Source organism: Bos indicus x Bos taurus, chromosome X, assembly GCF_003369695.1.
Source record: "Bos indicus x Bos taurus breed Angus x Brahman F1 hybrid chromosome X, Bos_hybrid_MaternalHap_v2.0, whole genome shotgun sequence".
Lineage (NCBI taxonomy): Eukaryota > Metazoa > Chordata > Mammalia > Artiodactyla > Bovidae > Bos > Bos indicus x Bos taurus.
The window spans coordinates 17,428,855-17,443,602 of NC_040105.1; the positions used below are offsets into that span (position 1 = coordinate 17,428,855).

At 40.3% G+C, this 14,748-nt stretch overlaps 1 protein-coding gene across 1 annotated transcript in view; it reads right to left on the bottom strand.

Annotated features, from left to right (window-relative positions):
- The window catches only part of MAP3K15 (mitogen-activated protein kinase kinase kinase 15), a 145,590-nt gene that overhangs the window by 33,312 nt on the left and 97,530 nt on the right, over positions 1–14,748 (bottom strand). Inside the window, exons 10-13 of the mRNA XM_027533164.1 lie at positions 12,792–12,942; positions 11,829–11,936; positions 5,120–5,169; positions 2,963–3,058 (exon numbers count right to left, since the gene is read on the bottom strand). Of these exons, the coding sequence (XP_027388965.1) occupies positions 2,963–3,058; positions 5,120–5,169; positions 11,829–11,936; positions 12,792–12,942 (405 nt within the window). The remainder of the gene's footprint in view (positions 1–2,962; positions 3,059–5,119; positions 5,170–11,828; positions 11,937–12,791; positions 12,943–14,748) is intronic.

Sequence of the window (14,748 nt, forward strand, 5' to 3'; positions counted from 1 at the left end):
TTCATATAGACATGGAAGTACTGGCAACAGTTAATATGACTGTGAGAAAAAGAACCAAATTGGAGGACTCACATTTTCTGATTTTACAACTTATTACAATACTAAAATAATCAAGAAAATGTGGGAGCATCATAAGGATAGACATACAAATCAATGGAACAGAAGTGAAAGTCCAGAAATAAATGTTTACATTTATGGTCAACTAATTTTTTTAAAAAGTGACAACACCATTCAATGGAAGAAGACACAGTATTGAGATAACCACATATCCACGTGTAAAACATTGAAGTTGTCCCCCCACCTCATACCATATAAAAAGAAACCTCAAAATGGATCAGAGACCTAAATATTAGACCTAAAATTATAAAACCCTTCGAAGAAAACAAACGCCAGAGAAAATCTTGGGTTAGGCAAAGCCTTCTTAGATATGACATCAAAAGCACAAATGACAAAAGAAAAAATAGATTGGACTGCCACAAAATTTAAAACTTTCATGCTGCAAATGACACCATCAGCAGAAAAAGACAACCTACAGAATGGGAGGAAGCACTGACAATTCATACATCTGATAAGGGCCTTGTATCCAGAATGTAAAAGGAACTCTCAAAACTCATTAACAAAAATACCAACCACCCAATTAAAAATGGGCAGAGTTCAGAGAAACTTGTCAAACTTTCGCTAGGTGAGCCAACTTAATGTCGCCAGTAATGAGACAAAGATATTGGATGTCCCCCAGTGTGATATAGTGAGTAGGATACAGCATCACATCCATGGTATTCCCACCCCAAATGCAAAACATTAACATATTCATGGGGGAACAGCAAACTAACCCTAACTGAAGGATCGTATAAGATAAACTGTCTGTATTCTTTGAATGGGACTATGCAGACGTGACAGCTAAATGTTACCATGTGATCCTGGATCAGATCATGAGCCAGAGAAAAAATATTTTTTGTTTCACTATAAAGGACATCAGTGGGACAATATATAAAATTTGGATAAGGTTTGTAAATGACAGTGCCACATCAATCTCTATTTCCTGTTCTGATAACTGTACTATGATTACATAAGCAAATGTTCTTGTGTTTAGGGAAATATGCAGTCAAGTACTGAGAGGTGATGGATCATCATGTCTACAACTTACTCTTCAACAGTTCAGAACAAGTTAGTCATCTGTCTACAGAGAGAACGTAAAACAAACGTGGTCACAAATGGTTAACACTGAGACGTTCTTAGTGAAACATGGCAATTGTTTGTACTATTTTTTGAACCATTCTTATAGGTCTGAATATGTTCCAAAATAAAAAGTTAAAAAATTGTTTTAATTCGGCAAAGAATTTGAGTAGTAGTTCTCCAAAGAAGATACATAAATGGCTAATAAGACCCTGAAAAGATGCTCAGTATTATCAGTTGTTCAGTTCAGTCGCTCAGTTGTATCCGACTCTTTGCGACCTCATGGACTGCAGCACGCCAGGCCTCCCTGTCCATTACCAACTCCCGGAGTTTACTCGAACTCATGTCCATTGAGTCAGTGATGCCATCCAACCATCTCATCCTCTGTCGTCCCCTTCTCCTCCAGCCTTCAATCTTTCCCAGCATCAGGGTCTTTTCCAATGAGTCAGCCCTTTGCATCCGGTGACCAAAGTATTGGAGCTTCAGCTTCAACATCAGTCCTTCCAATGAATATTCAGGACTGATCTCCTTCAGGATGGACTGGTTGGATCTCCTTGCAGTCCAAGGGACTCTCAAGAGTCTTCTCCAACACCAAAGTTCAACAGCATAAATTTTTCAGTGCTCAGCTTTCTTTATAGTCCAACTCTCACATCCATACATGATTACTGGAAAAACCATAGCTTTGACTAGATGGACCTTTGTTGGCAAAGTAATGTTTCTGCTTTTTAATATGTGGAAACAGTGGCTGACTTTATTTTCTTGGGCTCCAAAATCACTGCAGATGGTGACTGCAGCCATGAAATTAAAAGACGCTTACTCCTTGGAAGAAAAGTTATTAGTTGTTAGGGAAATGCAAAACAAAACCACAATTGGATTCTACCTAACACTCAGTATGATAGCTACAATAAAAAGGACAGACAATAACAAGTATTGGGAGGATGTGGCGAAATTGGAACCCCTATGTGCTGCTTATGGGAATGTCAATTGGGAAAACAGTCTGGCTAGTCTGGCTGTTCCTCAAAGTTAAATACAGAATTACGGTAAGACCCAGTAATTTGACTCCAAGAGAAATTAAAACATTAAGTTCACATGAAAACCTGCATGTGAATATTCATGGCAGCATTATTCGCAATAGCCAAAATGTGAAAATAACCCAAATGCCTTTCAAGTGATGAACAGACAAATCAAATATATCCAGACAATGGAATATTATTCAGCCAAAACAAGGAATGAAATTCTGAATCATGTTACAACATGGATGATACTTGAAAACTTCATGTCAAAAGGAGGATGCTAGTCACAAGAGCTCATATATTGTATGATTATATGTGTGTGTGTGTGTGTGTGTGTGTGTGTGTGTCTGTGTCTGTGTGTCTGCGTGTCTGTGTGTATATATATATGAAACATCAAGAATAGGCAAATTCATAAAGACAGAAAGTAGATTCAGTGTCTGTACAGGACTGAGATTGGAGGCTTAAGTTGAGAGAAAATGGGCAGAGACTGTTAATGGATACTAGGTTTCTTCTAGGGGTGATGAAACTATTCTAAAATTAGACTGTGGTGATGGCTTCAAAACTGTGAACATACCAAAAAAAAGATGAAATTGTACAATTTAAAATGAGAAAATTGCATGCTAGGTGAATTACATCTCAATAAAGCTGTAAAAATTATTTCCCATAAGGTAAAACTTCAGGGAAGGCAGTATAGCAAATACTTTTCACAACAGAGACCCTTTAAAAGTGACCCACCATTATCAGACTGAAAATATCTGAATCAGATTATAACTCACCTACTGCACTGGTTTTCAGTGGAAAAGTAGATTTGAAAGTCATCAGAATTATCATGGACGTAAAGAAAACAACACCGTTCGTCGAACTTGGATATGCTATAAAGTTTCAAAACACAAGAATGCTTATTTATATAGTTTGATATCAATTTAAATTGTTGGGAAAAAATCTAGTAACAGCTTTTCTTCCAGTTTACAAATCTGAAAGTTCATTACAGTTTTAACAAATCTCCCCCACACCAAAATGACTCCAATTTCTCCATGAAATTTAAATCAGAGGGGCATTTAATCTTGCTTATGTTTGAGTATGTATTCATTGACAGACTTATTATGCTTTAAGAACTTACTATATATTCAGTGCTAAGCAAAGCATATGGGAAGCAAGAAGTGGAATAAAATACGGTCTCTATCTTCAAGAGTTTATAAGGTCATAAAAAAGGTACCTGTGAAATAATTTATTATGGTATCAAAGAAATTTCTGGACTTGAAAAATGACACAGCATCTGTGGTCACATAAAGCAAATGGAAATAAACATGGCCACTTAGCTCAAGAAAGGCCTTTAAATGATATCTGGTCCATCCACACCAAAGGCCTGGATCTGACTCTACAGCTTCTGAAACAGGCAAAGTTCACTGTGCCTGGAATCTCCAGTGACAGAAAATTATTATAGTCCATCTCCTGATGGGTTTCATAGCTAGAAAGTTCTTTACCTGCACTGTGCCAAAGATTGTGCAAAAGGCTAGATTCCCTTCTATGGTTAGCCCTTTGAATAAATGAGGCCACTTTATCTGGCTCTTTTTAAGTCATCTCTTCCTAAAGTCATAGCTTCTTTGACCATCCCTTACATGTTATGGATTACCTGACAAGAAGTAGACACAATTAATAGTACAGGGTGATTCAAAGTGAATTAGAACTAGGTTACACATGAGTAACTTTTGAAAACCAATCTTTAAAGGAACTACCACAGTTGTTTGGATAGCACTGGGCATGCTCAACACATGCTCTTCATGTCACATTGGTTCCAGGGTTTGGTTCACCCCAGGCCCTTTGCACATCCCTGTTGATGGCTGAAATGGCAGTAAAAGGTATCTCTATGAGATGGTACAAACAGAAGGTTCTTGACTGTATGTTAACATACAACTTAGTTTCTGAGTAGTACATTTTCGAGAATGTTCAACACATTTTGAATTATCTTAAATTTTCTGAACAGTATCATTCAAACACATGACTCTGTTCTTAAATGATTTCCCTCCCTTTAAAAGTGAGATAAATACTACTCCAAAGAACCTGCCTGCCAATGAAGGAGATGCAGGTTTGACCCCTGGGTCAGGAAGATCCCCTGGAAAATAAAATGGCAACTCACTCCAGTATTCTTGCCTGGGAAACCCCACAAACAGAGGAGCCTGATGGGCTACAGTCCATGGGGTTGCAAAAGTGTGGGACACAACTTGGAGACTAAACAACAACAATGTCTAGGAAAGGATCATGCTACATATAGAGGTAACAGGGATTCATTAAGTGGCCTGTGGTCTCAGAATCAGAGAAACTATGAAGGTACTGAAACCCAGAGAGGTTGAGTGATTTTCTCAAGGTCAAACAGCAAAAGAGGGATTAGAACCCACATCTACTCCAGAGTTGCTCCCACCCTGCGTGTTGGCAGGGTCAGACTCAGAGTGCAGCCACACAGTTCAGACCCAAATGGTCACCACTCCTGAACCAAATAGCAAGTGGCAGACCTCTCTTGGGAAAACACTGCCCTACCCACCTGCTAATAGCAATGCCCTTGGCTCCATTACTCTCCCCAGGAAAGCCAAGTTACCATGTAACTCCCAACTGCAGTTCTGGGGGTCTCTGAGCACTTTAACATCATTGGTTTAAAGAAGAAACACTTTCTCTCTCTACACACATAACTTCATTTTTAAAATAAGTTTGAGACACGAGAGTTTTGATACAAAAGCAGCTGCTCTGCTATAACAAGCCAAGAAGCCATTACTAGCAACACATTATACACAAGTTTGGGCAGGGCGACACATGAGAAAAGTCTGTTTTGGATTCTGTTGAAAATGAGAACATCACATATTATAACTAAATAGAAACATTAAGGTGATAAAATCATTATTTGTATTAAAACAATAATTACATTTCTCTTACGCTCTTACCTTATTCCTCTAATGGAAGAGGCTGTAAAATTCCATTCATGAATTTGTTTCTGCAAGATTCAAGGACAAAAGTCAGTATTTTGATCTTTTCCATGTAAAGAATCATTTTTGGTATTGTATGGTGAATCACTTCTGCTATTTTTTACTTTCAGTGGAATTTAGCACTTGAAGCAAAGTAGTTTGCATACCTTGGAACACCAGAAACATTTTCTATATTGTAAAAAATTCATTTGTATCTCTAATCCAGTTCAGAACTAACAATCTAAATTTGAAACAGAAACAATAGGTACACGGTACTTACACAGTGAGTGGCCTTTCATTTTCTGTCAACATACCAGGAAAACTCTAAGAGAAGTTTGGGAACAGCCCACCCAAGTTGAATGACTGACAAAGATGTTTGGAGAGGCAAGAATGTGGCAGACACCAGACAGTATTCAATGCCAGGCATAGATAAACTTTTATCATCATAAATAAACTGCTATTTGGGGGTCTAGTTTCCATTTGGGGGATATTTGGTAGTATCTAACCTGCCATGATTAATACAAAGACTAACTGGGATTTCAATCTGTACAAGAAGCACTTAAGAAATAAATACACAATTCTGTCCTCTTCCTCCACCAACATCCCTTGCCCTTAAACTTTAAACAAAGTTGAGCTTCAGAAAGAATGTCTGAATTCTCAGATTTAGAAGAGTCACAAGTTACCATAGCAATATAACAGAGAGCCATTTTAACTAAGAAAATATATTTGGTTAGCCTGAGGAATGCCATACAGCAGTGGTCCCCAACCTTTTTGGCACCAGGGACCCATTTCATGGAAGACATTTTTTTTCTCCACGATTGGGGTGGGAGGAATGGTTTGGGGATGATTCAAGCTCATTACATTGATTGTGCACTTTATTTCTATTATTATTACATCAGCTCCACCTCAGATCATCAGGCATTAGATCCCAGAGGTTGGCGACCTCTGGCTTAAATGACCAGCAAAGCCTCGCAGAGAAGTGAGAGGCAAACAAATGAGCATATGGCCCAAGAGAGCCAGCCACGAGTGGTCAGGGCACAAGTTTCCTGCTGTCCTATTGGGGACCAGCATCGAGGGGAGCGAGACTGGAGGGGAGTGAGAGAGGAGGCTGGGGAGATCACGCAGGCCTTTGGAGGTCATCATTAGGACTTGAGCCACCACTCTGTGTGAGAATCACTGAGAGATGTGAACATGGATGAAAACACGAAAGCCAATCACAGAGCTATCTGTATAGAAAGCCTGCACATTATTTCAAAGAAGAGGTGTGTTCTGAGTCACTGAAAGAGAGTAGTGGTGGAGAATAGGAGTCTGCTCTGGATTCAGGTACAGAAATAGGAACCCTGGCAGATTCGGGAGAACCTTGTCTGACCCACATACACCGGCAAGAGGCTGCATGTATATAGAAAGCTCAGCCATGCAAGTTTTCAAAGTACTCCCAGATGGGAGGTTTACTCTGAGTAGCTTTAGGGAACTTCTCAATATGGGAGGAAGATTTACTGGTTAAGAAATAAAACACACAGACCTCACATCTTTCCCTTTTTATCATTACCAACAGGCATTGGAGGGGGTTCCTGCTTTGTAGGTCTATGGATATAAAAGTAAAGAAGTCAAGCACAGGCTTGCCAGCAGTTGGGTAGACACTTTGGGAAGTGGATAAATGAGACAGGATGTACTTTGTACATGATACAGACATTTGGGTAGCCAATAGACATTGAGTGCAAGAAGGGAAAGGGTGCTTAGAGACACCTTTGCAGAAGTTAGAACTTGGGTAATTAGAAGAATGAATTCCAGGAAGAGGTAAAGATAACAGAAGAGCACATGTGAACCCATACAGGGCCAGCTTTGGCCCATGCAATGATGGATGTCTGGTTGGGCTGAGGGTCGGGGAGGGGCAGGAGGAGCAAGGTGGGGCAGGGTTATGTAGGCGCTTGACACTTGGGAAAAGAGTTTGAATTTGGGGGACTTCCACAGCCGTCCAGCAGTTAAGACTTCACCTTCCAATGCAAGGGAGTGTGGTTTTGATTCCTGGTCAGGGAGTTAAGATCCCACAGGCCTCAGGGCCAAAAAACAAAACATAAAACAGAAGCGATACTGTAACAAACTCAATGAAGACTTTAAAAATAGTCCACGTTAAAAAAAACAAAACAAAACCTTAAAAAAAAGTTTGAGCTTTATCTGAAAAGTCACAGGATCCAGTAGTGATCTGGGAATATCAACAAGGTCACTACGAGGGTTTTTTAAATTATGACTAAACTCTTAAGCTGAAATACAACATACATTCAGAAAAGGGTACAGTGATCATCTCAACAAATTTCTGCAAAATGAATACCCACTGTAACCAGAATCTACACCAAGAGAGAACCTCAGCAGCAGCCCAGAAGCCCCCCTCACACCCCTGTACCCAGTCACTCCTGTCGACCCAAAAGCAACGGCTATTCTGGGTGCGTGGCTCCTGACCCAGGGTCCTGGTGGGTCAGTCAGGATAGCTGAGACTGTCTTCCTGCTCGGCAGCATCTTAGTCCTTCCTGAGAGGGGATGTTTCACCAAACGATGATGAGGAAGTAGACTCACAATTTTAGCTTTCCACGATGTCTGAAGCCCCCAATAAGTATGCACTGGAGGCAGAACCAGGGTGGGCTCTGGAGAAATGGGCCGGGAAGTCAGAGAGGGGGTGCCTTCAGGATCCCCTAGGAGCTGACTCAGCCTCTGCCCTCCTACCCCAAGAGGGGAGGGGAGCTTTTTATGTTAAAAGCATAGGCTTTGTTGCTGTTTTTAAAAGCATTGACTTTTTGTGTAAGATGTTCCAGTCACTAATATAAGTATAAATGGCACCCCCAAAGAGCTTTCCAAAACCAGCAGCCCTACCCATATGGACAGTGATGGGGCCACGATGCATCTGTCAGGGCCCAAGAGGAGTCGAAGGAGAAACACTGCATTCGTTCTTGCTCTGTGCAGCCCCCCTGCATTGCTGTGCTGGGAACAGCTCACGCCAGCTTGGGAGGCTAATCCTGCACATCTCCTCCTAACCCTGTGTGTGGTGACTTGACCATGGTTGCTGGAAACTGGCCAGGATGGGAGTATTTGTACCACAGAGCTCAGTAAACATGACAAATCGCCCTCTGCTCCCACATCCCCTGGAGAGCTGGTGGTTAAACATTCACCAGCCTAAGTTTCTGAATCCTTGGCCAATGAACCAGAGCTTCATCTCACGGTACAGTGGTGCTGTTTGCAGGTGAACGTGTGCCTCTGTGCGATCGCATCCCACCACCCATAGCCCACTGGGAAAAACTGCAAATCCATGTAGAGAAGTTTCATTTCACTCTGGGCTAATCTGCTCGCTTTTACAATCTGCAGAATTTCAAAAATGTAAATGAAAGCAAAAGCAAAGCTTCCTCTCAAAGAAAAAAGGCAATTTATATTTCTCTCAGACATTTGCTCTGACAACTACCAAGTGCTGTGCAAAACATTTCATCAGTCAAGGAAAACTAGCATTTGCTGCTTATATAGTTCTTTCCATTTCTTATTACAGACTATGTACAAACAAAGCAAAACATTTACAACTAGTGGGATGTTATATGTACTGATGGAAAGTTCCATGAAAGACCTGCAACCATTATAGAATTCCACGAGAATAAAACCTTTTTGCTCTAAAAGTATGCTGCTGCTGCTGCTGCTAAGTCACTTAAGTATGAAGACTCACTTTAATAGGATCAGCTTTTTTTGTAACTATTAATACTTGTCAAAATAATGAGGTGTCCACACCCTGTTAGAATGGCCATCATCAAAAAGTTTACAAACAACAAATGCTGGAGAGGGTGTGGAGGAAAGGGAACCTTGCCCTTGCTACAGAGTTGGTGGGAATGTAACTTGGTACAGCCACTACAGAGAACAGTATGGAGGTTCCTAAAAAAACTAAAACTAAAGCTACCATATGATCCAGCAGTCCCACTCCTGGGCATATATCTGGAGAACACAATTTAAAAAGATACATGCAGACTCCCCAGGTGGTCCAGTGGTTAAGCATCTGCCTGCCAATGTAGGGGACATGGACTCGATCCATGAAACAGGAGGATTCTGCATGCCCCGGGGTAACTGGGCCACACCACAACTACTGAGCCTATGCTCCAGAGCCTACAAGCCACCACTGTGGAAGCCCACATGCCCTAGAGCCCGTGTTCCACAAGAGAAGCCACTGCAATGAGAAGCCTGCAGACCACAACTACAGAGTAGCCCCTGCTTGCTGCAACTAGAGAAAGCCCATGTGCAGCAATGAAGACCCAGTACAGCCAAAATAAATAAATTTTTTTTAATTAAAAAAAAGACACATGCACCTCAATGTTCACTGCAGCACTGTTTATCATATCTAGGACATGGAAGCCACCTAAATGTTCATCAACAGAGGAATGGACAAAGAAGATGCAGTACACATATACAATGGAATACGACGCAGCCATTAAAAAGAATGCAATAATGCCATTTGCAGCAATATGGACCTGGAGATTGTAATACTGAGTGAAGTAAGTCAGACAGAGAAAGACAAATATATATCACTCATATGTGGACTATAAAAACAGGCTATAAATGAACTTATCTGCCAAACGGAAATAGAGTTACATATGTAGAAAATAAACTTATGGTTATTGAGGGGTAAGGGGGAAGGAGAGATAAATTGGAAGACTGGATTGACACATATACACTACTATATATAAAACAGATAACTAATAAGGCCCTACTGAACAGCATGTGACCCACTCCAGTGTTCTTGCCCGGAGAATCCCAAGGATGGGGGAGCCTGTTGGGCTGCCGTCTATGGGGTCGCACAGAGTCGGACACGACTGAAGCCACTTAGCAGCAGCAGCAGCAGCAGCAGAATAGCACGTGGAACTCTACTCAATACTCTGTGATGGCCTATATGGGAAAAGAATCTAAAAAAGCGTGGACATATCTGTATGTACAACAGATTCACTGTGCTGTACACCTGCAACTAACACAACATTGTAAATCAACTATATTCCAATAAAATATTAATTTAAAAATACGAGGTGTTTTGCTACCTCTATCAATGGAATAGTGAGATTACAGATCAGAATTTTTAAAATTCTCCTGTATCACAGTGGCATCAATGACACAAAGAATATCAGTAAGGTTGGTATCTAGTACAAGAATCCCAACATCGAGGAGAGGGGGCTTCCTGGCAGTTGAACCTGGAGAGGAGGGAACATGAGTAGGGCTTTGGGGGTGTTTTTATTTATGTGTGTGTGTGTGGTAAGACCACACAACATGATATTTACAAATTTGGAAGTGTGCAACCCCATACTGTTAATTATAGCCACTGTGTTGTATGGCAGCTCTCTGTGACTTATTTATCTAGCATAACTAAAACTTTATACCCACTGAACAATGGAAAGTTGTTGTATCACGACTATTTCTGATAGAGTTTGTAGTATGATTTTGAAACTCTTATTTTCTGATGTTCTATTTTTGAAGATGCAGCTTTTATTAAACTATTAAGACATAATTGCTCACACTCTTATTTCCAGCGGGGTAAAAATCCTTCTTTGTCAACTTGAAGGCAGAACTCTCCCCCTACTCTATGGAAACAAAGACAGAAAACAGATCTATCTAATGAGCTTATCAAAGCTGCTACTTATTACTACAAAATATTTAATTAAAGAAAAACTGTAATGAAGTACTTTGGACACATAGAGATGAAAATATACCTCATGAAACAAAACATGAGGCCTGGCCCAGCATTTGTGTTATATCTTTAAGGGGCAATGAAAATGTTTTCTCTCCTGCATTGCTGGTGTTGAGTATGAACTGGAATGGTACAAGTTGGACAGTAGCTATTGAATTTTAAACATATGTAGTCTTGAATCCAGCAGGTCCAATTCTTGGACTCTTTGCTCCTGAAAAATCTACATGTGCATGGTAGGATGTAACTGCCAGGATGTGCACCAGTGTATTTACAGTAGGCTAGAATGCAAAATTGAAACCTAAGTGTGCATTAGCAGCAAAGTGGTAAAATAAACTATGGCTCATGAATACTCAGAAATGCACCACTGTGACATGGGAATATAGGGGATTTTACATTTTAAAAGATCAGGTGGATCACTGTGTGCCATATGAAAACTTTCCATGGTGTACGCATCACTTAAAAAGGGTAAGCTGCAAAGTAACAAATCTCACCATGTGATCTCACTTTAATGAAAATGCTTCTCATGCTGTCTATATGTATATTATGTATATAACGGATATATGTACACACAGTATACATATATAACTGAGCTTAGAGAAAAGCATACATGGACATCCATCAAATCATCACTGGCTGGAATACAGAACAGGTTTGGGGGATCTGAAGGGATTTTTACTTTATTCCTTATCCACGTCCTCGTGTTTTAACTTCTTTATCAACAAGCTTGCATTCATTCATATATATACACACATATACACATATGGGTACCATATAATACAAATACTTACACACACACACACATTTATATATATCTTGCTTCCTTTTTCCAACTGTGATTACACTCTCTGATATACTTCTGTCACTCAGAAGTTAAGCACAGGTGCCTGTTCTTTCAAGTACTACAATATAGTTAACTCTCCTACATGAAAACTGAATTTTTAACTAGATGATACAGAATAAACAGAGAGCTGTTTATGATTGTTCTCTTACCATTTCCGTGGGTGAGACATGCCACAGAGAAACGGTCCTCTCCTCAGCTTCGCTGTTTATGGAGACATAAGAAGGCTGGTAGACTTTGGTTGGTTCTATCACCAGCACCTAAAAGAAGAGAACAGATTCTTGTGATGCACGGGAACATGTCACAGAGCTCACCCTGCCCAGTGAGCAAGTGGGGAGCTCTGGACGGACTCCACAGACCCTCTCTGAGCACCTACTGGTGGATATGTAATAAGGGAACATATAGAAAATAAGGAAGAATAATGGTGGGGTGGGGGACACTTGTTTATTAGATAACATTGTTTATTATGGCCAAGAACAGCTTGCCCAAGGAGGTAACAGAGAAGAACAAGGAAGGCTACAGTTTCTGAGAGAAATGAGGAAGTAAACTGGAGGATCCACAGGTAGGTACCCAAGTCTGCAAAAAATGCAAGAGGACGCAGGATGAAGTGAGAGTCCATGAGTTACATTTTATTGTGCTGAGGGAGAGGAGGAGAGGAGCAGTAAAACTTCAAAATTGTACTATTAGTGCTGCACTGTTGTGGAATTGAGTTTCTCCCCTGCAACACTATGGACATTTGGGGCTGGGTAATTGTGTGTTGGGGGCAGGAAGCTGTGTCATCTTTGTGGGAGGTTTAGTGGCATCCTTGGCCTCCACCCCACTAGCTGCCAGTCGCAAAACCTTCCCCACAGCCATGACAACCAAACTGTCTCTAGACATTGCCAAATGCCCTCTGGGGACAAAAATCACTCCTAGTTGAGAACCACTATTTTAAAGGATATAGCCAACCTTTTCTAGTGAGTTGATCTCTCACTGGCTGACTTTGCATAAGATTGATGAATCTCTTAACATTTTCAATTATTCTAAAGTTTTCTTCCTTTCAGAGTATTCAATAATTTGACAGTACCAATCCCACTTTCTTTTTTATTTTATCTTCAAGATTTAGCGTTTCTTACTGGAAATCTGAGTCCATTAGTAACTTCATTTGTTGCCTCAAAAATTATATCTAGCCAGAAGTTCAGCCGTTCTTGCCTGGGTGAATGTTCAATAAGGGGTTTCTTGAAACGCTGAATTAACAACAAGTTCTGAACTAATGACCGCAGGTACCTGGAAAGACCACAAATACCAATAAATTAGATTTCCAAGGAAACAGTATTCAATCCTCCTCCCTTTAAAAGAAGTTTCACCAAAGCTTTATTTCTTAAATTCATATTGCATAGCGGGTACTTCTTAATCATTTGGCAGCCACATACTTAATTACAAGAAACCCAAATGGAGCAAAATAAGCTTGTCCAACAAAATCATAGAACATGTCTTTTTACTAACATTGGGCTAGAACTCAATTTTGGTACATCTTGTTCAAAGCACAAAGACTGGCAAACAGTTGCTATCTTAATTAACAAGAGCAAGTGGTTTGAAGTTCAAAGGAACTGCAAAATGACAAAATTTCAAACTCAGTGTCTTTTTCTTTTCGAACAAGACAATTATAGATTTATATATAGTTGTAAGAAACAATACAGAGAGATCCCATGTATCCTTGGCCTGGTTTATACCAATCGTAACATCATGCAAAATTCTAGAACAGTATCACAATCAGGATATTGACATCGACACAGTCAAGACAGAAGAAATTTCCATCTGAAAGGATCCCTCATGTTTCTCTTCTATAGCCAGGCCAGTTTCCTTCCTACCCTATTTCCTCTTTGACCTCTGGCCATCACTAATATTAAATTCAAGGTCTCTCTAAAAAAAAAAAAAAAATCAAATCTGACCTGGTGGATCTTTAATTTATGAGGTCTTCAGTCTCACCACATCTTTACTATCTTTAGGCAAACTGAACTTTTTAAACATAGGTGCCAGGCAGCGGTGGTCTCCTCTCTGGTAGGGAATGGGGTTGAGGTGAGGTGGTTACACTGATAGTATCAGAGCATTATTTTGCCCTTTGAGGATAAAGTCTGGAGCTATCCTGGGAAGGTACGGTGTTGTAAAGGATTAATTTGGCAGGCCTGGGTTTCCAACTACATATTCCAGAGAAAGGTCTGGCCTTTGATTGACTTCTGAAGCATCAGTTCTAAGCCCTTGGGATGTCCTGCCTGATAAGAGTCTTTGTCCACCTTAGGCCTTGTGCCAGGTCAGCTAGTCTACACTAACATTATGATTCACGGTGGAGGCCTTAGGCCATGTTGTATCAGTGTGATCTCTGGAGAGGCTGGGGACTCAGGTCAGCTACCTGCATGCTTCATGCCTACATAACTGATCCTCAGTAAAAACCCTGGGACTTCCCTGGTGGCTCAGTAGTAAAGAATTTGCATGTTTGCCCCTGCAGATTCTTTACACAGGATCAAAACTGAGACACAGGTTTGATTCCTGGTGTGGGAAGCCCACATGCCAAGGAGCAACTAAGGCCATGCTTCACAGCTACTGAGCCTGTGTGCTAGAGCCCAGGAACCACAACTACTGAAGCCCGTGAGCCTAGAGCCTGAGTTCCACAACAGAACCCGGTGCACTGCAACTAGAGAGTAGCCCTCACTCACCGCAACTAGGGAAGAATTCGCACAGCAATGAAGATCCAGCACTATCAAAAATAAATGTACACCTGTGGCAGATTCATGTCAATGTATGGCAAACCCAATATAATATTTGTAAAGTAATTAGCCTCCAATTAAAATAAACAAATTTATATTAAAAAATAAAAATAAATAGCATGTAATAAACAGTGACTGGAAAATGGAGTAGCATTCAATACATTTAAAAAATGAAATTAATATTCAAATAAAGTTAATTTCAAATAATTAATATTCAAAATAAAGTAATATTAAAATAAATAAAATTATTTTTTAAAACAATTAATAAAACCCTGGACAACAAGGCTCAGTGAGCTTCCCTGGTCGACAATACTTTGTACACGTTGTC